The 17,782-nt window shown below is 40.1% G+C and overlaps 1 protein-coding gene across 5 annotated transcripts in view; it reads left to right on the top strand.

The window, feature by feature from the left end:
* The window catches only part of LOC126183263 (rho GTPase-activating protein 190), a 308,492-nt gene that overhangs the window by 262,269 nt on the left and 28,441 nt on the right, over positions 1 to 17,782 (top strand). For all 5 annotated transcript variants that reach the window (XM_049925082.1, XM_049925086.1, XM_049925085.1 and 2 more), the window contains one exon: positions 8,653 to 8,992. In XM_049925082.1, the coding sequence (XP_049781039.1) occupies positions 8,653 to 8,992 (340 nt within the window). The remainder of the gene's footprint in view (positions 1 to 8,652; positions 8,993 to 17,782) is intronic.

Here is a 17,782-nt window from a genome sequence, read left to right as displayed (position 1 = left end):
AGTGCAACGAGTTGTTCAGGTGATATTCATTGAACTGTTGCCTGTAAACACGTGCCACATTGGTGCTCTAGTAAGAGAGCTGTGGCGTTGATGTGGCTCTGTTGTTTTTCCCGCTTAGTGATTTTCAAAGATGGAAAAAATCAAAATTCGAGAAGTGATTAAGTACTTTGTAAGGAAAGGTAGGAAAGGAAAGAACATTCATACCGATTTACAGAATACACTGGGAGACTCTGCGCCTTCAAATTCAACTGTTGCCAAATGGACAAATGAATTTAAATTTGGTTAGGTGATGATCTGTGCAGTGGTTCGCCAAGATGTGTCACTACTCCAGAAATCATTGCAGAAATGCACAAAATGGTCATGGAGGATTGCCGATTGAAAGTGCGTGAAATTGCTGTCACTTGCCAGATATCACATTTTCACTGACGAATTAGAAAGGAAAGAATTATCTGCAAGATGGGTGCCGCGACTCTTGACGTTGGATCAAAAACACATGAGAATGGACATATCTGGACAATGTTTTGCCCATTTTAGGAGAAACTAACAAGGTTTTTTGTGCCAGTTTGTGACCACAGATGAAGCTTCGGTTCACTACTATACCCCAGAGACTAAAACAGTCAAAGCAGTGGAAACATGCTGATTATCCACCACCAAAGAAAGCAAAGACAATTCCTTCAGCAGGAAAGGTCATGCCATCAGTGTTGTGGGATACGAAGGAGATTCTGTTTGTAGATTATCTCCCCACTGGGCAAACAATTACTGGAGAATACTATGCTAGCCTCCTGGACAAATTACAACAAAAGATACATGAAAAAAGGCCAGGTTTAGCAAGGAAGAATGTCACCTTCCGTCAAGACAATGCTCGCCTGCACGCATGTGCCATCACCATGGCAAAATTACATGAACTAAGGTATGAATTGTTGCCACACCCACCTTATTCATGTGATATGACTCCATCAGATTTTGATCTCTTCCCAAAACTGAAAATCTTTCTTGGTGGACAAAGATTCACTTCAAACAAAGAATTGATAGCCGGAGTTGGCAATTATTTTGCAGCCCTGGAGGAAACCCATTTTCGAGATGGGATCAAGGCACTTAAACATCATTGGACCAATTGCATTAATCTATATGGAGACTACATTGAAAAATAAAAAAGTTTCAGCGATGTAAGTACTTTTTTGTATTCTGTTCTGAGAACTTTTCAAACCACCCTTGTAGCAGCTTGCCTATGAATTGTGTCGATGTCTTCCTTCAGTCTGACCTGGTACAGATTTCAAAAACTCGGGCAGTACTCAAGAATAGGTCACACCACCATCATGTACACAATCTCCTTTACAGGTGAACTATTCTTTCCTAAAATTCTCCCAATAAACCGAAGTTGACCATTCACCTTCCCTACCATAGTTCTCACATGCTCATTCCATATCATATCACTTTGCAATGTTACACCCAGACATTTAAACAACTTGGCTGTGTTTGATCTTCCTACTCATCCACATTAACTTACATTTTTACACATTTAGGACTAGCTGCCATTCATCACACCAACTGGAAATTTTTGTCTAAGTCATCTTGCATCTTCCTACAGTCACTCAACTTTGATACTTTACCATACACCACAGCATCATCAGCAAACAATACAGTTTCCACATCAAATGTACTACAATGAAGTTTCATGATTTCCTCTCAAGGAGATTTGTTGAATCTCCTTCAATATTTCTATATGCTGTGTCATCAAGAAGTCCATATATTTTATGCTTATTCTATGAGCACAGTTCAACACCATAATGTTCCTTTTCTTAGTAGTCAGGACAACCGAATGTGGGTCATCGCATAACTCACGAACAGCAGCTCCTTCCTCCCCGAAATGTTGCTCTTTGGTGGTGTGGGCCTGGTGAGCACACGACACATTTCACAGCATATTTCATGAGTGTCATTAACTGATATGGCATAGGTGGCCTGTTGCACACTTCATATGGTGTCCACAAATGGTAGTAGTGATGTTGGAATCAGGACAAAGTTTAATCCTTTCCTGAGGGCCAACATTGCTGCATTGATGATCATTATTCTCTCTGTAAGGTTGGTCACATTTTACTTAGGTGGTTTGTGTATTTTTTAATGTCTTGCTGCCATCTTTTCATACTGCAATGTCTGCTTAGATGTAGAGTTTCTTAGTGCAGATTCGGGCAGTGTCCAGGTGACAGTGTCTTCCCACTCCCAACCAGTGGAAGAGATGAACGTCAAGTAGTAAATCAATACATATAGTGGATTCTCCATCGTACAAGTATGTAACTGGCTCATTTTGTGATGCTAGTGGCCGTTGCAGCCTGTATGTGGTGAGATATCTTGACAAAAGGCATTATCAAAGTACCAGTTGACACCTAAGTTGAAATGTGAGAGAGAAGAGCAGCAGCTCCGTCTTTTTCCTTAGCTTGCATTTGTTGAAGCATTTCCTCCCCATAAAGGTACTTTTATGTGACCTGATCTTACCCCAGCATATTTCTAACTAGGAGAGTACTCAGTTATCTGCACAGATCATGTCATAAGTTCTCCATGCTGTTTCAGCAGACTGACTTGTTGCCATCTATTCCTGACAGTGGCCACTGTGCTGGGGTTGTTGTCCTTATACTTATTGGGCATCACCCCTTCCACCACTATGTCCCTATTCACCAGGGTACTATGAAGGGAATCTGTGAAATTTATAAGCAAGAAATTTGAGACCAACTTGATGAGACTTTTTAAATTTGTGCTCAGGGACTTAAAACACCAAGAAGAATCGCTTCTCGGCTTTTGACAAGATCAATGTGTAGTTGTACAATTAAGTACTTTGTACTTGTTCAATGGAAAGCATTAAGAAAAGATTTTGGCATGGCAAGGGATGCCCTCTATCACCAGATGTAGAGTGTCTGTTCATGCAAGATATTGAGATGAAGGCACTGGAGCAAGCCCAACTAAAACCAGTCTCTTTCTACTGTTTCGTGGTTGACACACTCATCGTTTGGCCACATAAATGGGACACCTTAGGTGAATTTCTCCGTTATCTCAACTCATTCCTAACACACCTACAATTTACCTTGGAAGTTGTACAGGAGAGCATTCTCCCATTTCTTGATTTCCTGGTGAAATAGAAACCAGATATCAAACTGGGACACAGTGTGTACAGAAAACATGCACATACTGATCTGTATCTACTTGCTGCCGATAGTCACCACAACTCCAAGCGTGATGGCATTTAACGCACAATTGTTCACAGGACGCTGTCCATCTGTGACCGATACAATCGACGGCAAAATTAATGAACTTGGTGATAAACTCACTGCCCTCTATGACAAACATGCACCTGTGCGGACAATCCGTGTAAGAAAATCTCCTGCTCCATGGCTGACAGCTGAATTACGTCAAATGATGACTAATAGGGATGCTGCCCACAGGCGTTTCAAGGCAGATCCGAAACCCGAGCGTTTCGAAGAATACAGAAAGCTACGGAACAGAGTGAAACAATGCATTCGCAATGCTAAAATCAGGCACGCTCGCTCCCTTGTATGCAGCGATCTGACGCCCACGACACTATGGAAGAATCTCCGTAGCTTGGGGGTCGGAAAGGCAAAATCGGAAACTACTTTTCATGTGTCAGCTAACGAATTAAATGAATTCTTCTCTGCACCTCTGAATACCAGCACGGCTGATAATTACCGTCCACAAGAATCCCCAAACAGGATAACTAAAAACGATACCTTCCATTTAAAACATGTAACAACAAATACGGTAAGAAAAGCAATAATGAGAATCTCTTCTGATGCAATAGGCAACGACAGTATCGGTATAACCATGATTAAGAATGTTGCCGATATCTTAGTACCTGTCTTAACTGACATATTTAATTTTTCCCTCGTGAACGGAATATACCCCACTGCATGGAAAAGAAGCATAATTCGACCCATCCCTAAGATCGAAAACCCGCAACTGCCTAGTGATTACCGACCAATTAGCATACTGCCTGCTGTTTCCAAAGCACTTGAATATATTGTTCATGACCAAATCACTGAACACTTGCATGAATTCAGCCTATATGACAAATTTCAATCCGGTTTCCGTAAACATCACAGCACAAACACTGCTCTAATTAAAGTAACTGATGACCTGAAACGTGCCATCGACAATCGAAAGGCAACAGTATTGACGCTACTGGACTTCAGCAAAGCTTTTGACACTGTTAACTTTGACATATTGCTCAGAAAAATGCAACAGCTTAATTTCTCTGATAGTGCAATGAGATGGTTTGAAAGCTACTTAAAAGACAGACAGCAATGTGTTGTCTGCCTAAATGAAAAATCTTCCTGGAAACATGTTTCCTCGGGAGTGCCACAAGGATCAGTCTTAGGACCACTTTTGTTTTCTTTATATGTCAACGATATTTCGTCGGTTCTGTCCTCCTGTAAATATCATTTCTATGCCGACGACCTCCAACTCTACCTAAGCGTCAGACCTGAAGACGTAAACACTGCAATCGCTCAGATGAATGATGATCTGTCTTCAGTAGTGACATGGGCGAAAAACCTGGGACTTAAACTAAATGCAAAGAAGACGCAAGTAATCTTAATAGCCCATCAGAAACTAATAAGTTCAGATTTCCGCGAACGGCTACCTTCTATTCTGCTCGACGGTACTCCAATACCATATCAGAAAACAGTGAAGAACTTGGGTTTAACTTTGGATGAGCATCTCAACTGGGCGGAGAATACAGTCGCAGTCTGCCGAAAGACGTCTGCTTGTCTCTATGCTCTCAAAAAGTTTCGGAACATATTTCCACAGGACTTGAAACGCCAGCTCGTGCAAGCACTCGTTCTACTGAACCTCCACTATTGTGATGTGATTCAGCAAGGCACGAGTAGTGAAAACAAAAGACGGCTAGAGCTAACCATGAATGCCTGTGTGCGTTACACCTGCAACATTCGCCGATATGATAATGTTAGTGCTTCATACTCCGATCTAGGGTGGCTGCGACCGGACAAATTGCGTGACTACCACACTCTATGTCTACTTCACAGACTCCTCGTCGCGCAAGCACCCCAATACCTTGCTTCAGAGATTAAAAACCTGTCATGCCATTATAATCGAAACACGAGGTCACTCTTATTTGGTATCCTAACTGTGCCCACTCACAAAACAAAAACTTTTGCAAACTCCTTCTCAGTTGCCGCTGTCCGCCTCTGGAACAAACTGCCCCTTACCTTGCGCAAAATTCAATCTCCTGCTGCTTTTAAGAAGAAGTTGAAGCATTTCCTACTATCATCTTCATAAAGTTCTCCACATAATTAATGTACCAGGCCAATCCTCTGATCTGTCAAATAGCAAAGCTAGCGTCTCCTATCTCGCTCCTGAGATGCCTTCCTCTTCATCTATCTCTATTAGCCATGCAATCTTCTTTTCCTTTATATTTCCTTAATTATGTTTCATCATGTCTCTCTATTCTTCTCCTCCCTTCACCATGAGTCTCCCTCATACTCCCTGCTGCCAGCACTCCTATCTAAAATTCGTCTGTTCAATAATGTCTAATTATAACAGTACTTATGATCTACGAATATAAACTCTATATGTATGTATTTCTAATTGTTTATTTCACTATTTGTACTAGATGTAGTTTAACATGCCTACTAAAACGTATGAATGTAAAATAAGTAGAATGCCTGGTTAGATGTAAGAGAGGGCCTGATGGCCCTAATCTTGCCAGGTTAAATAAATAAATAAATAAATAAATAGATACAGCCTTCCAACTGAGCAGAATCACCTGACAATAACATTCCAAATTGGTGGATGCAGCAACAAGCAGTTAAGGCATGTCTTACTTGAGATAACCCCTTGAGACTTCTCGAATTTGTGCTCATATCAGGTTGCTTTGTGTTCAACAGAAAGTGTTAGGAACAGATGGATGGCATGACCATTATTTGTTAAGAGTTAAGGCATGTATTCACATAGGTTGTACCTAGGCAACAGCAGGATGAAAATCATGTGCACAAATCACTGGTGTGCTTTCCGTTTTGAGGAATACCTCCAGAAAAGCCAGCGGAGTCTTGGATTTTGCCCACCCACTAAGACGTTGATGCTAGTAGGTTCAAGGATCTACCTAATCCCCAGCCGTTGTGACAAGACATAAACTTTAGAACAGTAGAAGAAAGTGTGGTGTGAACATATATACCATACCGGAATACGCCATACCAACAAATCAGCCATGGCTGACAATGGTATAAAAACTGACTGTACCATAGGTTATGTAAAAACCAAAATACTTTGACAATCCTCCTCCTACTGTGATTGCATGATTAAAGAGGCCGTTGAAATTATGGTCAAAGATGGTTTCATTAACAAAGATAATGACCTACAACTGTGTCAGGCATGAAAACATGCATTGAGCCTAGAAAAGGCAAAGTTTTCATGTACAGTTAGATCAGCACCCAGAAACAATAGTGTGTACAGTGGGGCTGCATTACACAGCCCCCCCCCCCTCCAGTGGCTTTGCGGACAGCAACAGGAGCGGAGTGGTGGAGGGGGTAATGGCCCACATGAACAGGACACGAACTCAAGCAGAGTAGTAGTCATCAGACCGAGCGGGGTGGCGCAGTGGTTAGACACTGGACTCGCATTCGGGAGGACAACGGTTCAATCCCGCGTCCGGCCATCCTGATTTAGGTTTTCCGTGATTTCCCTAAATCACTCCAGGCAAATGCCGGGATGGTTCCTCTGAAAGGGCACGGCCGACTTCCTTCCCAATCCTTCCCTAATCCGATGAGACCAATGACCACGCTGTCTGGTCTCCTTCCCCAAACCAACCAACCAGTAGTCATCAAGAACCACCAGAAGTCAGCAAGACATCTGTTGGTTGAAACATCATGGAGGACATGTAAACTAGACCTTGGTAGACACCCAAGGATTCAGCGAGTTAGAAATACATTGGAAAAACATCAAATTGCTTATCTTATAATGATGGAATGATTAATTTGTCCATACCTAATCAGTGAACACCACCAGATTCCACCTACATGAGTAGTGTGAAGATTTCTCATCATCACATCAAACAGCAGTAATTTTAAGTTCAGACTGTATTAATAACTTTCTTCTTACTGTACCTAGATGTGGCTTGTAGACATTTTTGAAACTATATTAACTACCATTAAAACACTACCTCCAGCATCGCTTTATTGATTCTCTCATAAAATTTTCATACTTTATCCTAACGGGATGTAATGCTTCATTTGTCTGTTTTGTTGTGCTCTTTACTGTGCCCACAATTTTTCTATTATTGTCTTCTATTATATGGACACTTATTATAGTACTTTAAAAACTTAGTTTAATTTTTGTGTAGTTTTGATTAAGGAATGATGATACTGGAGCTTTCATCTAGATTTCTTGTTAAAACTAGATTAGATTTACAAGAGAGAGCTTTGTTGCATAGTTTTGTCAGTAATCTGAAAAGTTAAGGCTGTACTATCTTTCTAGTTCACCTAATTTCAATTGCTTTTTTGCTCCAAAATTGAAGTGGAACTTACATTTTCAACCTATGAAATTAAAGCTACTTCTTTAAGGTAATTGGTGGAACTGTTCCAGTTTTTGTGGTGATTGTCAGTGTCAACAAGACAAACAACTGTTCGAGAATATGGTTGGATGAAATGTGTCAACCTTCTGTCAAAGAGATAATTAAAAATAATTGTAGTAGTTCTGTGTTAGCAGTGATGAGATGGATTCCCTCATTATTATTCTCAGTTTTACTCATAAAACACATTACTCCTCCACATACCCATCATTAGTCTTCTGGTACTCAATTTGTCTCATCTATATGTGTTTCTTAGACAGCAGTTTTCTTGAATCAACTTTTTTCTTTTCATTTGATTTCCAGTGCTGGATGTGTGTACAGAGAGCATCACGACCTATACATTTGGTAGGATATCAAGTCCATCACTCTGCAGATATCCCATATATGAACTGTTTTGGTTTTCCTGTTACATTTGTTCCACAACAGCTCTGCTCCTCTGCACAACTAATTTTCTTCCATTCATGAGTTTCCTACTTCTTTTATTTCTTTACCATCATAATCACCACCACCACCGCCGCCACCACTACTGCATGGTTAATTGTAAGCACAATCAACTCCTTGCTCTCAGAAAATCAGCCATTTAATATGTTTATTTCAGAGTGACATTTCAACAAGTTTCTCACTTGTCATATTCTGGCAAATTCTGTAGAGTAGGACAAACAAGAAACTTATCAAAAGTCACTCTGAAATAAACATATTACTCATAAGAAGAATTCATCCACGCCATGTGCTGAGAAAGCCTGCATCCACATTTAATGTAGTATGCTGTTCTGTCATATTTCATCATGCAGCCATGAACTTATCATACCATAGTGATTCTCTCTAAGCTATGTTATGATATATTTATCTTTCTATATACTGTGGTTAATTCTCCTGCAAAAGCACTTGCACAAATGAAAGCAATGAGCACTATATCTTTCTTTTCTAAGTCATTTATGTAACACTCTTGTGCATTTAAAATAATTAAGTATTAACATCCATTAAATTGGTCAGTATGCAGAAGATCCACATACTGATTGCTGTAAACTTCTTAAAACATAATTAATACTAGATCTTTCTTTCAGGTAAAAGACTGTGACAAAGCATCTCGCAGAAAGGATAAACAAAAACTGAAATCAGATGAAAAGCAGGAGAAAAGACGCATCAAGGAAGAGAAACTTAAGAAGCTGGCTGAAAAGGAAAAAGAGCGTGATAAGAAGCGCTCTAAACAGAAAGTGAAAAGTAGCCCAGTTACTCATCAGGCAACTTTACAAGACTTTGCACAGTCGGAAAGTAATTATATCCCTTTGCTATTGGAAAAATGTGTTAGGTTCATAGAAGAAGAAGGCCTTGACTCAGAGGGAATTTACAGAGTTCCTGGAAATCGAGCACATGTAGATCTCCTCTTCCAGAAATTTGAAGAAGGTAACTGTTTTTCTTTCTCTATTTTGTGACTGACCAACACATTTTTACAGTTGCTTCAATTTGTCAGTTATAGCCAGAGTGCCTTTTTTCATGAAGCATTCTCTTCAATATTTCTCAATGGTATCCAGTTACCATATCAAAAAACTGTGAAAGATATTGGCATAATCTTGATGAGCATCTAAATTGCAAAGAACAAACTACTGCAGCTTGCAGGAAATCTCCTGCCGACATACAAACTAAAAATTTAGAAAAATATTTCCACCTCAAATTAAACAAAAATTAGTCCAGTATTTAACCCTGCCAAATATTTTCTACTAGGCCGTTGTTCAACATAAAACAAATATAGGGAGTAATGGGAACACCAAACAACTTGAGCTAGCAATGAACATTTTCATAAGATACGTGTTCAGCGTTCGATTGTTTGGTCATATCTGCCCTTCCTATACTCAAGTTGGATGTGAATGGCTAGGTGGCATGATTTTAACACGTGGTGTTTACTTCATCAGTTTGGGGGGAGGGGTGGGGGGTGTAAAATATCACACTATGGTCAACAGTTTACATACTGTATCCTCTTTCCATTTCTTAATCAAGTACTAAATAACACCAAAAGCTAGCTACTCGATTTATAGGTAACATATTTACCAGCCAACATCACATTTCTTACATTTTTATCTCAACAGATTGTACTAAAAGGTTCATTTTGGAGAGATCTTTAATTTGGTGTGTATTAGCTTCGCTGCATGCTTAATATTTTTCATTTTTTCAATCCTAAACTTGAGATGTTTAATGTTTCAAGTGTGTTCAGTCTGTGATGTTTCTGTGATGTCACTTGTCTTGTGCTGTGATTGCTGAAAGAAGCAAATCTTGCAACTAACATGTTTGTGAAGCTAATATACCACATTTGTCTGTATTCATACTTATACTTGTTGTGTATGAAACTATATTGTTTAACTGATGTAGTGCATTAAGGATCTCTCCAAAACATGTCATTTTTAGTACAATTTGCTTTGCTAAAATGTGACATCCTTGGATAAATATGTTATCATCCTTCTTATGTACTTCATTTAGTAGGCTAAAATGTAGTTATAACAAAGGCAGTGGCAAAGTGCCCATTAAGGCTCTAAGGCTGAGCCTACTCCACAAAATTCCAACGTAATTCACCCAAATTGAATTTAATCCAATCGGATCATGTACCCTCATAAGTGTTTTCCAATATTTTACATTTGAACTTCGTATATGCACCCGCCAGTATAATCCATCACTCCTCTAGCTTTTCAACCTGTAGCAGCTCAGAATTTTGTACTTGTTATGTGCATGCACAGTAAGCCTGTTTTTTTCATGTGGCAGACTGGGCTTTCTACAGCGTGGATACAATTTTTAAAAGCTGGCATTTACTTTGTTTCTGCTTCTCGCCGGTAGGTGGATACGTGCCTAAGTGGAATGACAATCATTTGGCAGTTCCCTAACAGATAGCACGACTTTGCATCGTCTAGCATGCTAGCAGCAAGCTGGACAGAATCAGAAACCATTAGCTAGTAATATAAGTGTTTGTTTAAAACGCAAAGAACAATAAGAGATTCATAATCCATAGAAAGTAAATGTGAATGCATCTGTGGATGTTATTGCAAGATGACAGAAAATAGCATACGTATTTTCATTGTTCCTGAGATTAAAATTTAGTAGCCTTACTTATTTCAAACATTGGTAGTGCCATAGAGTGTCTGTAGGTTTTCATGTCAATAGTACGAGACATGTTTATGAAGAAACCTGGAACATGAATTTTGTAGTTAAAATGTAGGAAGTAGTGATAGTGATTAACTGATTAGTGAAGTATATTTTGGAGTGCCTTGTCACATCTCTGCTGTCATCATCAATTTGTCTTGTAATTGTGTTGTTGAAAGGAAAACAGTAAGTTGTCTAATACACTCCTGGAAATTGAAATAAGAACACCGTGAATTCATTGTCCCAGGACGGGGAAACTTTATTGACACATTCCTGGGGTCAGATACATCACATGATCACACTGACAGAACCACAGGCACATAGACACAGGCAACAGAGCATGCACAATGTCGGCACTAGTACAGTGTATATCCACCTTTCGCAGCAATGCATGCACAGTAAGCCTGTTTTTTTCATGTGGCAGACTGGGCTTTCTACAGCGTGGATACAATTTTTAAAAGCTGGCATTTACTTTGTTTCTGCTTCTCGCCGGTAGGTGGATACGTGCCTAAGTGGAATGACAATCATTTGGCAGTTCCCTAACAGATAGCACGACTTTGCATCGTCTAGCATGCTAGCAGCAAGCTGGACATGGAGACGATCGTAGAGATGCTGGATGTAGTCCTGTGGAACGGCTTGCCATGCCATTTCCACCTGGCGCCTCAGTTGGACCAGCGTTCGTGCTGGACGTGCAGACCGCGTGAGACGACGCTTCATCCAGTCCCAAACATGCTCAATGGGGGACAGATCCGGAGATCTTGCTGGCCAGGGTAGTTGACTTACACCTTCTAGAGCACGTTGGGTGGCACGGGATACATGCAGACGTGCATTGTCCTGTTGGAACAGCAAGTTCCCTTGCCGGTCTAGGAATGGTAGAACGATGGGTTCGATGACGGTTTGGATGTACCGTGCACTATTCAGTGTCCCCTCGACGATCACCAGTGGTGTACAGCCAGTGTAGGAGATCGCTCCCCACACCATGATGCCGGGTGTTGGCCCTGTGTGCCTCGGTCGTATGCAGTCCTGATTGTGGCGCTCACCTGCACGGCGCCAAACACGCATACGACCATCATTGGCACCAAGGCAGAAGCGACTCTCATCGCTGAAGACGACACGTCTCCATTCGTCCCTCCATTCACGCCTGTCGCGACACCACTGGAGGCGGGCTGCACGGTGTTGGGGCGTGAGCGGAAGACGGCCTAACGGTGTGCGGGACCGTAGCCCAGCTTCATGGTGACGGTTGCAAATGTTCCTCGCCGATACCCCAGGAGCAACAGTGTCCCTAATTTGCTGGGAAGTGGCGGTGCGGTCCCCTACGGCACTGCATAGGATCCTACGGTCTTGGCATGCATCCGTGCGTCGCTGCGGTCCGGTCCCAGGTCGACGGGCACGTGCACCTTCCGCCGACCACTGGCGACAACATCGATGTACTGTGGAGACCTCACGCCCCACGTGTTGAGCAATTCGGCGGTACGTCCACCCGGCCTCCCGCATGCCCACTATACGCCCTCGCTCAAAGTCCGTCAACTGCACATACGGTTCACGTCCACGCTGTCGCGGCATGCTACCAGTGTTAAAGACTGCGATGGAGCTCCGTATGCCACGGCAAACTGGCTGACACTGACGGCGGCGGTGCACAAATGCTGCGCAGCTAGCGCCATTCGACGGCCAACACCGCGGTTCCTGGTGTGTCCGCTGTGCCGTGCGTGTGATCATTGCTTGTACAGCCCTCTCGCAGTGTCCGGAGCAAGTATGGTGGGTCTGACACACCGGTGTCAATGTGTTCTTTTTTCCATTTCCAGGAGTGTATTTAAATCATTATTTTGTAACACATGATGTTGTTGGCTACCTCAAACTGCCATGGAGGCATTTATTTCATCGCAAGATCCACTGAATTTTTTAATCGAAAACCCTACGTTATTCTCTCTCTTTCTTTGGAAGATAAACTCCTGGTGAAGAATGAAAGCTGGCACCAAATCTGTCTATTAAAAAGCTTATGGAAAATTTGTGAGACACTTCCGAACACAATGGTACAATTCAAAACCCTGGTTAAGTGGCAGTGCTGCAAAGAACAAACTTTTTTCTTTCTACTGCGTGCTATTTGGAATGGTTAGTGGTAAATAGGCTAAGAGAGTCTTCAAAATTTCCTTTCAAAAGCTAAAAAGTTTGCATGTTTCATTTTACATATCGCAGCAGCTGTTAAATACAAAAAGTTAAGTGCAGTAAAAAATTGACCACATGCTTTCAGAAGCAACATGCCTGGATGCCTTAAAACATAAGGAGAAGGTTGATTGAAACAGAAGTATAATGAAGAGACTTATTTCGACTATCTACTTTTTAGCACAGCAAGAGTTAGCTCTTCAAGGTCATGACAAATCTACGGTGTCACTAAATAAAGGAAAAAATTTATAACTTTTGAAAGATCAATTAGCATCCGATTGGGTATTTAAAGTCACTCCTGATGATATACAGAATGAATTAATAGCTTTTATCGAGGATGCTGTTGAAGAACAAATTTCAAGTGAAGTTAAAAGTAATCCTTTTGCATCAGTACAAGCCGACAAAACAATCGATGTCTCAACTAGAATTCAGATAAGTGTAATTTTTTGTTTTGCAGATAATAAATCAGGAGGAATACAAGAGAGATTCATAGCGTTTTAGACGTATCCAAAGATCAGATGCACAAGGTATAGCCACTGTTTTGTTGCGAGTGCTAAGCAGTTGGAATATTAATTTTAAAAAATTAGTATTGCAACATATGACGGCTGCAGTGCAAGGGCAGGGAAAAATTATGGTGTCCATTCTATTGTGAAACAAGCGTATCCTCTCTTTATCTACTGTGATACCCATGAGTTGACCCTAGTTCTCCTCTATGCTTGTAAAAAGATTATGCAAGTAAAACTGTGGCAAATCTATCATGATTTCACACATTTTAGCTGTTCCAGTAAAAGAAGTGAACTTCTGAGGGTAAGAGGATTTAAACTACAAAGTCCTGTACAAACTGTTATTCTTTACTACACACGCCTTGGAGTAGCATTTAATGATGTGATGAAGAATGAAGGGTGGGATGATAATTCTGTACATCAAGCAATTGTGCTAAATAGTATAGAGAATGATCAAATCTTTCTTTTTCTACTGCAGCTGTACAATCCAATTTTCCAGCATACAAGTATCTAGTTTGACATCTTGCAAAGAAAAACTGTGGGCATAAGATGCTGTAAGCTTGAAACTGAAAACTACATTAATGCTGTTGAAAGACTAAGATGTGAGGAAATTATTCTGAAATGCATTGTGGAAGCTTAGAGCCTAATAAATTCAGCAGGAGTATCCAAAATTAATTTTAACAAAACAGAAGCAAGTATTCAGAATTTGAGATGGCTGGCATTCAAAATAATTGACACAATGATAGTAAACATGGAAACCAGACTCCATGACTTTCATGGAACAGATTTTACATAACTCGTAGATGAGAAAAAAGTTCTCAGGTTATAGTAGGCCAGACAATTTCCTGGTAAATGAAGTTGGAAAACTACAGTACTTAAAATATATCCCTTCTTTGTCAGTGAAAAGGTGAAAGGAGAACTTATATTTATATACAGCAGCAAGGATGAACATCTACAGTGCTAGGACCTCCTTAGAGCCCTTATAAACACTGGAGTAAAAAACGTGTTCTCTGAATGTGTGAAATTACTATTGTTGGTTCTTGCAACCAGCACGTTTTGCACAAGAATCATGAGTACATTAAAACATATGAAAATATACCTTCACAACACAGTGACATATGACAGATGGTCAAACTTGGAGATTCTAGCTATAGAGAAGGGAACTGTGAAATCTTCGACCAAACAGCAGGAGTTCATATCTCATGTTATCGACATGTATGCCTAGAAAAAGGACAGAAGGATAGAACTAATTTATAAAAATATTTGAAGGTGAGTTACTATGTGCGGTATTTTTATTCGTGTGTAGGTGTTTAATATTTTTATGGATTTATTTATAACAATTTCTACAGTAGTTTCAATCTTAGTAGAAATATGTGACTGAGATACTTTTGCAACTTTTGCAGTGTTTCTAATTTACAAGTTTATATATATATATATACAAAGATGATGTGACTTGCCAAATGAAAGTGCTGGCAGGTCGACAGACACACAAACGAACACAAACATACACACAAAATTCAAGCTTTCGCAACAAACTGTTGCCTCATCAGGAAAGAGGGAAGGAGAGGGAAGGATGTGGGTTTTAAGGGAGAGGGTAAGGAGTCATTCCAGTCCCGGGAGCGGAAAGACTTACCTTAGGGGGACAAAAAGGACGGGTATACACACACACACACACACACACACACGCGTATCCATCCACACATATACAGACACAAGCAAATATGTCTGCTTGTGTCTGTATATGTGTGGATGGATACGTGTGTGTGTGCGCGAGTGTATACCCGTCCTTTTTTCCCCCTAAGGTAAGTCTTTCCGCTCCCGGGACTGCAATGACTCCTTACCCTCTCCCTTAAAACCCACATCCTTTCGTCTTTCCCTCTCCTTCCCTCTTTCCTGATGAGGCAACAGTTTGTTGCGAAAGCTTGAATTTTGTGTGTATGTTTGTGTTCGTTTGTGTGTCTGTCGACCTGCCAGCACTTTCATTTGGTAAGTCACATCATCTTTGTTTTTAGGTATATTTTTCCTACGGGGAATGTTTCCTTCTATTATAGCTATATATATATTTCTAAATTCATTATTCTCAGCCTACCCTACAAAAAATGCCATGTTTCACAACTGAACAAAGGAATTGCTTCTTATCACCTATTCATGCATGTTTTGCTTACCTTAATTCATTTTTTCATAGATGTGATCAGCTGATCTCCCCTTCCGCGCTGCAAATTGGTCTGTGGCCATTTCATTGAAATTTGAACGATTCAGTAATTCTTTTTCAAGAACACATTGCAAGTGCACAATGTCTGTCTGTCACTCATAGTATTTCACATGAATATTTTTACCCATTTTAGCATAGAAAAGCAGGGCTATGCATCTCTGGTTGCCATTGGGAAGGTCACAATTACTTACAGTTGTTTAACTCTCTCAGGAAAGCTCCTGCCAAGTTCTTTTCATGTATAAAGCTCCATATAAAAGCCGAATGGGTGTACAACTCATTCAGGTCATTATGCTACTATCAGTGTTTTTTTTTATTTTATTTATTTATTTATTTTGCCAAAATAATTTGATGCTTTGATGAAGATGAAAGTTTAAACAGCTGTTCAACTGGAAAGTGATCATTAAAACTTAATCAATCACTGATCTGAGTCATGATGCAGTCATAAACATCTAGTACGTGCATCTTTCTTGATTCCATGTAATGTCTCCATTTTGCAATTGATTCTTCTTCTTTCCAGTGATCATCAATGTCAATAGAGGTCTTAACACGCTGAAAAGATAGTGCAAAATGAGATACATGTCCGATAGTTTTCACTGCATCAATATTCCGTTGCTGTAGTTCATTGAACAGAATGTCACAATGAGGCATGATTTTATTAAAAAATGTAACAAGAAGTGGAAATCTTCATCTTGCAGGAAACCCTTAAGTCGCATAGCCTTGTTTATTGTCCTGTGATCATTAGTGTCACTGTCAATAATTTTTTTTACATGCACTCGACAATTTCTGTTTGGTATTTGTATATAGTGGTAGTGCTGTACAATTTGAAATTCTAACTGATGGAATGGCAACATGTAGGAATAAGTTTCTTCACTATCTTGTCAAGAATGGCTGAGTGGTTAGGAAACTGGGAAAAGACAGGTAGGAATTCTTTGAGTTGTTGAAGAAGATCTGCACTTGCATAAGGCTTGTTACACAACATTCAGCAATTAAATTTAACTTGTGTGTGTAGCAGTAAATAAAGTGAGCATTTTATACACTTCTTTAATTCTCTGTTGAACTCCACTTTTGTGGCCACTCTTAACAGGAGCATCACTGTAACACTGAGGTATCAGTTTCTCATGTGTTCCATTTACTTTTGTTTAGCTTGCAGAGAACAGCTACATTTACATCATCTGCAGTGTGACATTTTGTCATACAGAGGAAATAAATCTTTCATTTATTATCTCCTATAACACATACCAAATTATTAGCACCAGTTGTGATAAGTTTGCACAGTCAGTGGTTTCATCAACTTAGATTGTGAGGAAACTTGTCTTAGACAGCTCACTCATGATGAGGTTGAGGCATGCCTCATAAATGGAATACAGGAGTCCATTTTGAATCATTTTGAATAGACCTAAGGAAACCTGAATTTCTGATTTTTTAAATGTGCTGCTTCAAGACACCATCCAGTTCCAACATTAGACGAACTAGCCTTCAAAAAAGAAATTCCTGAATTCTTGAAGTTTTCTGTTTTGTCGCCAGTGTCAGAAACAAAAAACTATAAAAAAGTGTATACTAATGTCAATTAATGACAAATCAAAGCATAATAGAGACATACACAGACAGAGATTCAGTAGTGAAATTTCAGCTACTCTGTTCATTGGCCAGAGCCTTCAAGAGGCCCATAACTGCTGCACTCTATTGAAGTCAGCCCCCAGACCTCTGCTACACAGAACTAAACTGCCATTTCAAGGCACAGCATTAAGATTAGCCACTGCTTGTTAAGAAAACATCACTCGATATCGGCAGGTCCCAAAGCATTGACTGTAACTATTTAAACCAGTGTGTGGAATATTTGAAATGCCTACTGATGATTTAAATTCTGTTATACATCATTGAGAAATATATTTTAATGTGTATTTTGGGGTGCCTTCACCACAGAGACTAACTATGAGCCACACCTGCTCACTGGTGTCCTCAGTACCTCTCCTCATGTATCAAATGCCTATCACCATTCCACAACTGCTATACCATATTGGATATGTCCAGCATCTTGGCTGTTCCTTTGCCCCATTTAAGCCATATGACAATGGAGCAAATTATCATGTAACCTGCATCTTACTCAAAACTACTCTGCATTCAAGAGGAGATTAAAGCTTTGTTTTATCATCAGTGCAGTTTATCTCTCTATGCATCTCTCGTCCTTTCTAT

This window comes from Schistocerca cancellata, chromosome 4, assembly GCF_023864275.1.
Source record: "Schistocerca cancellata isolate TAMUIC-IGC-003103 chromosome 4, iqSchCanc2.1, whole genome shotgun sequence".
Lineage (NCBI taxonomy): Eukaryota > Metazoa > Arthropoda > Insecta > Orthoptera > Acrididae > Schistocerca > Schistocerca cancellata.
Note: the sequence above shows the minus strand (reverse complement) of the source record. Positions and strands in the feature narration are given on the sequence as shown.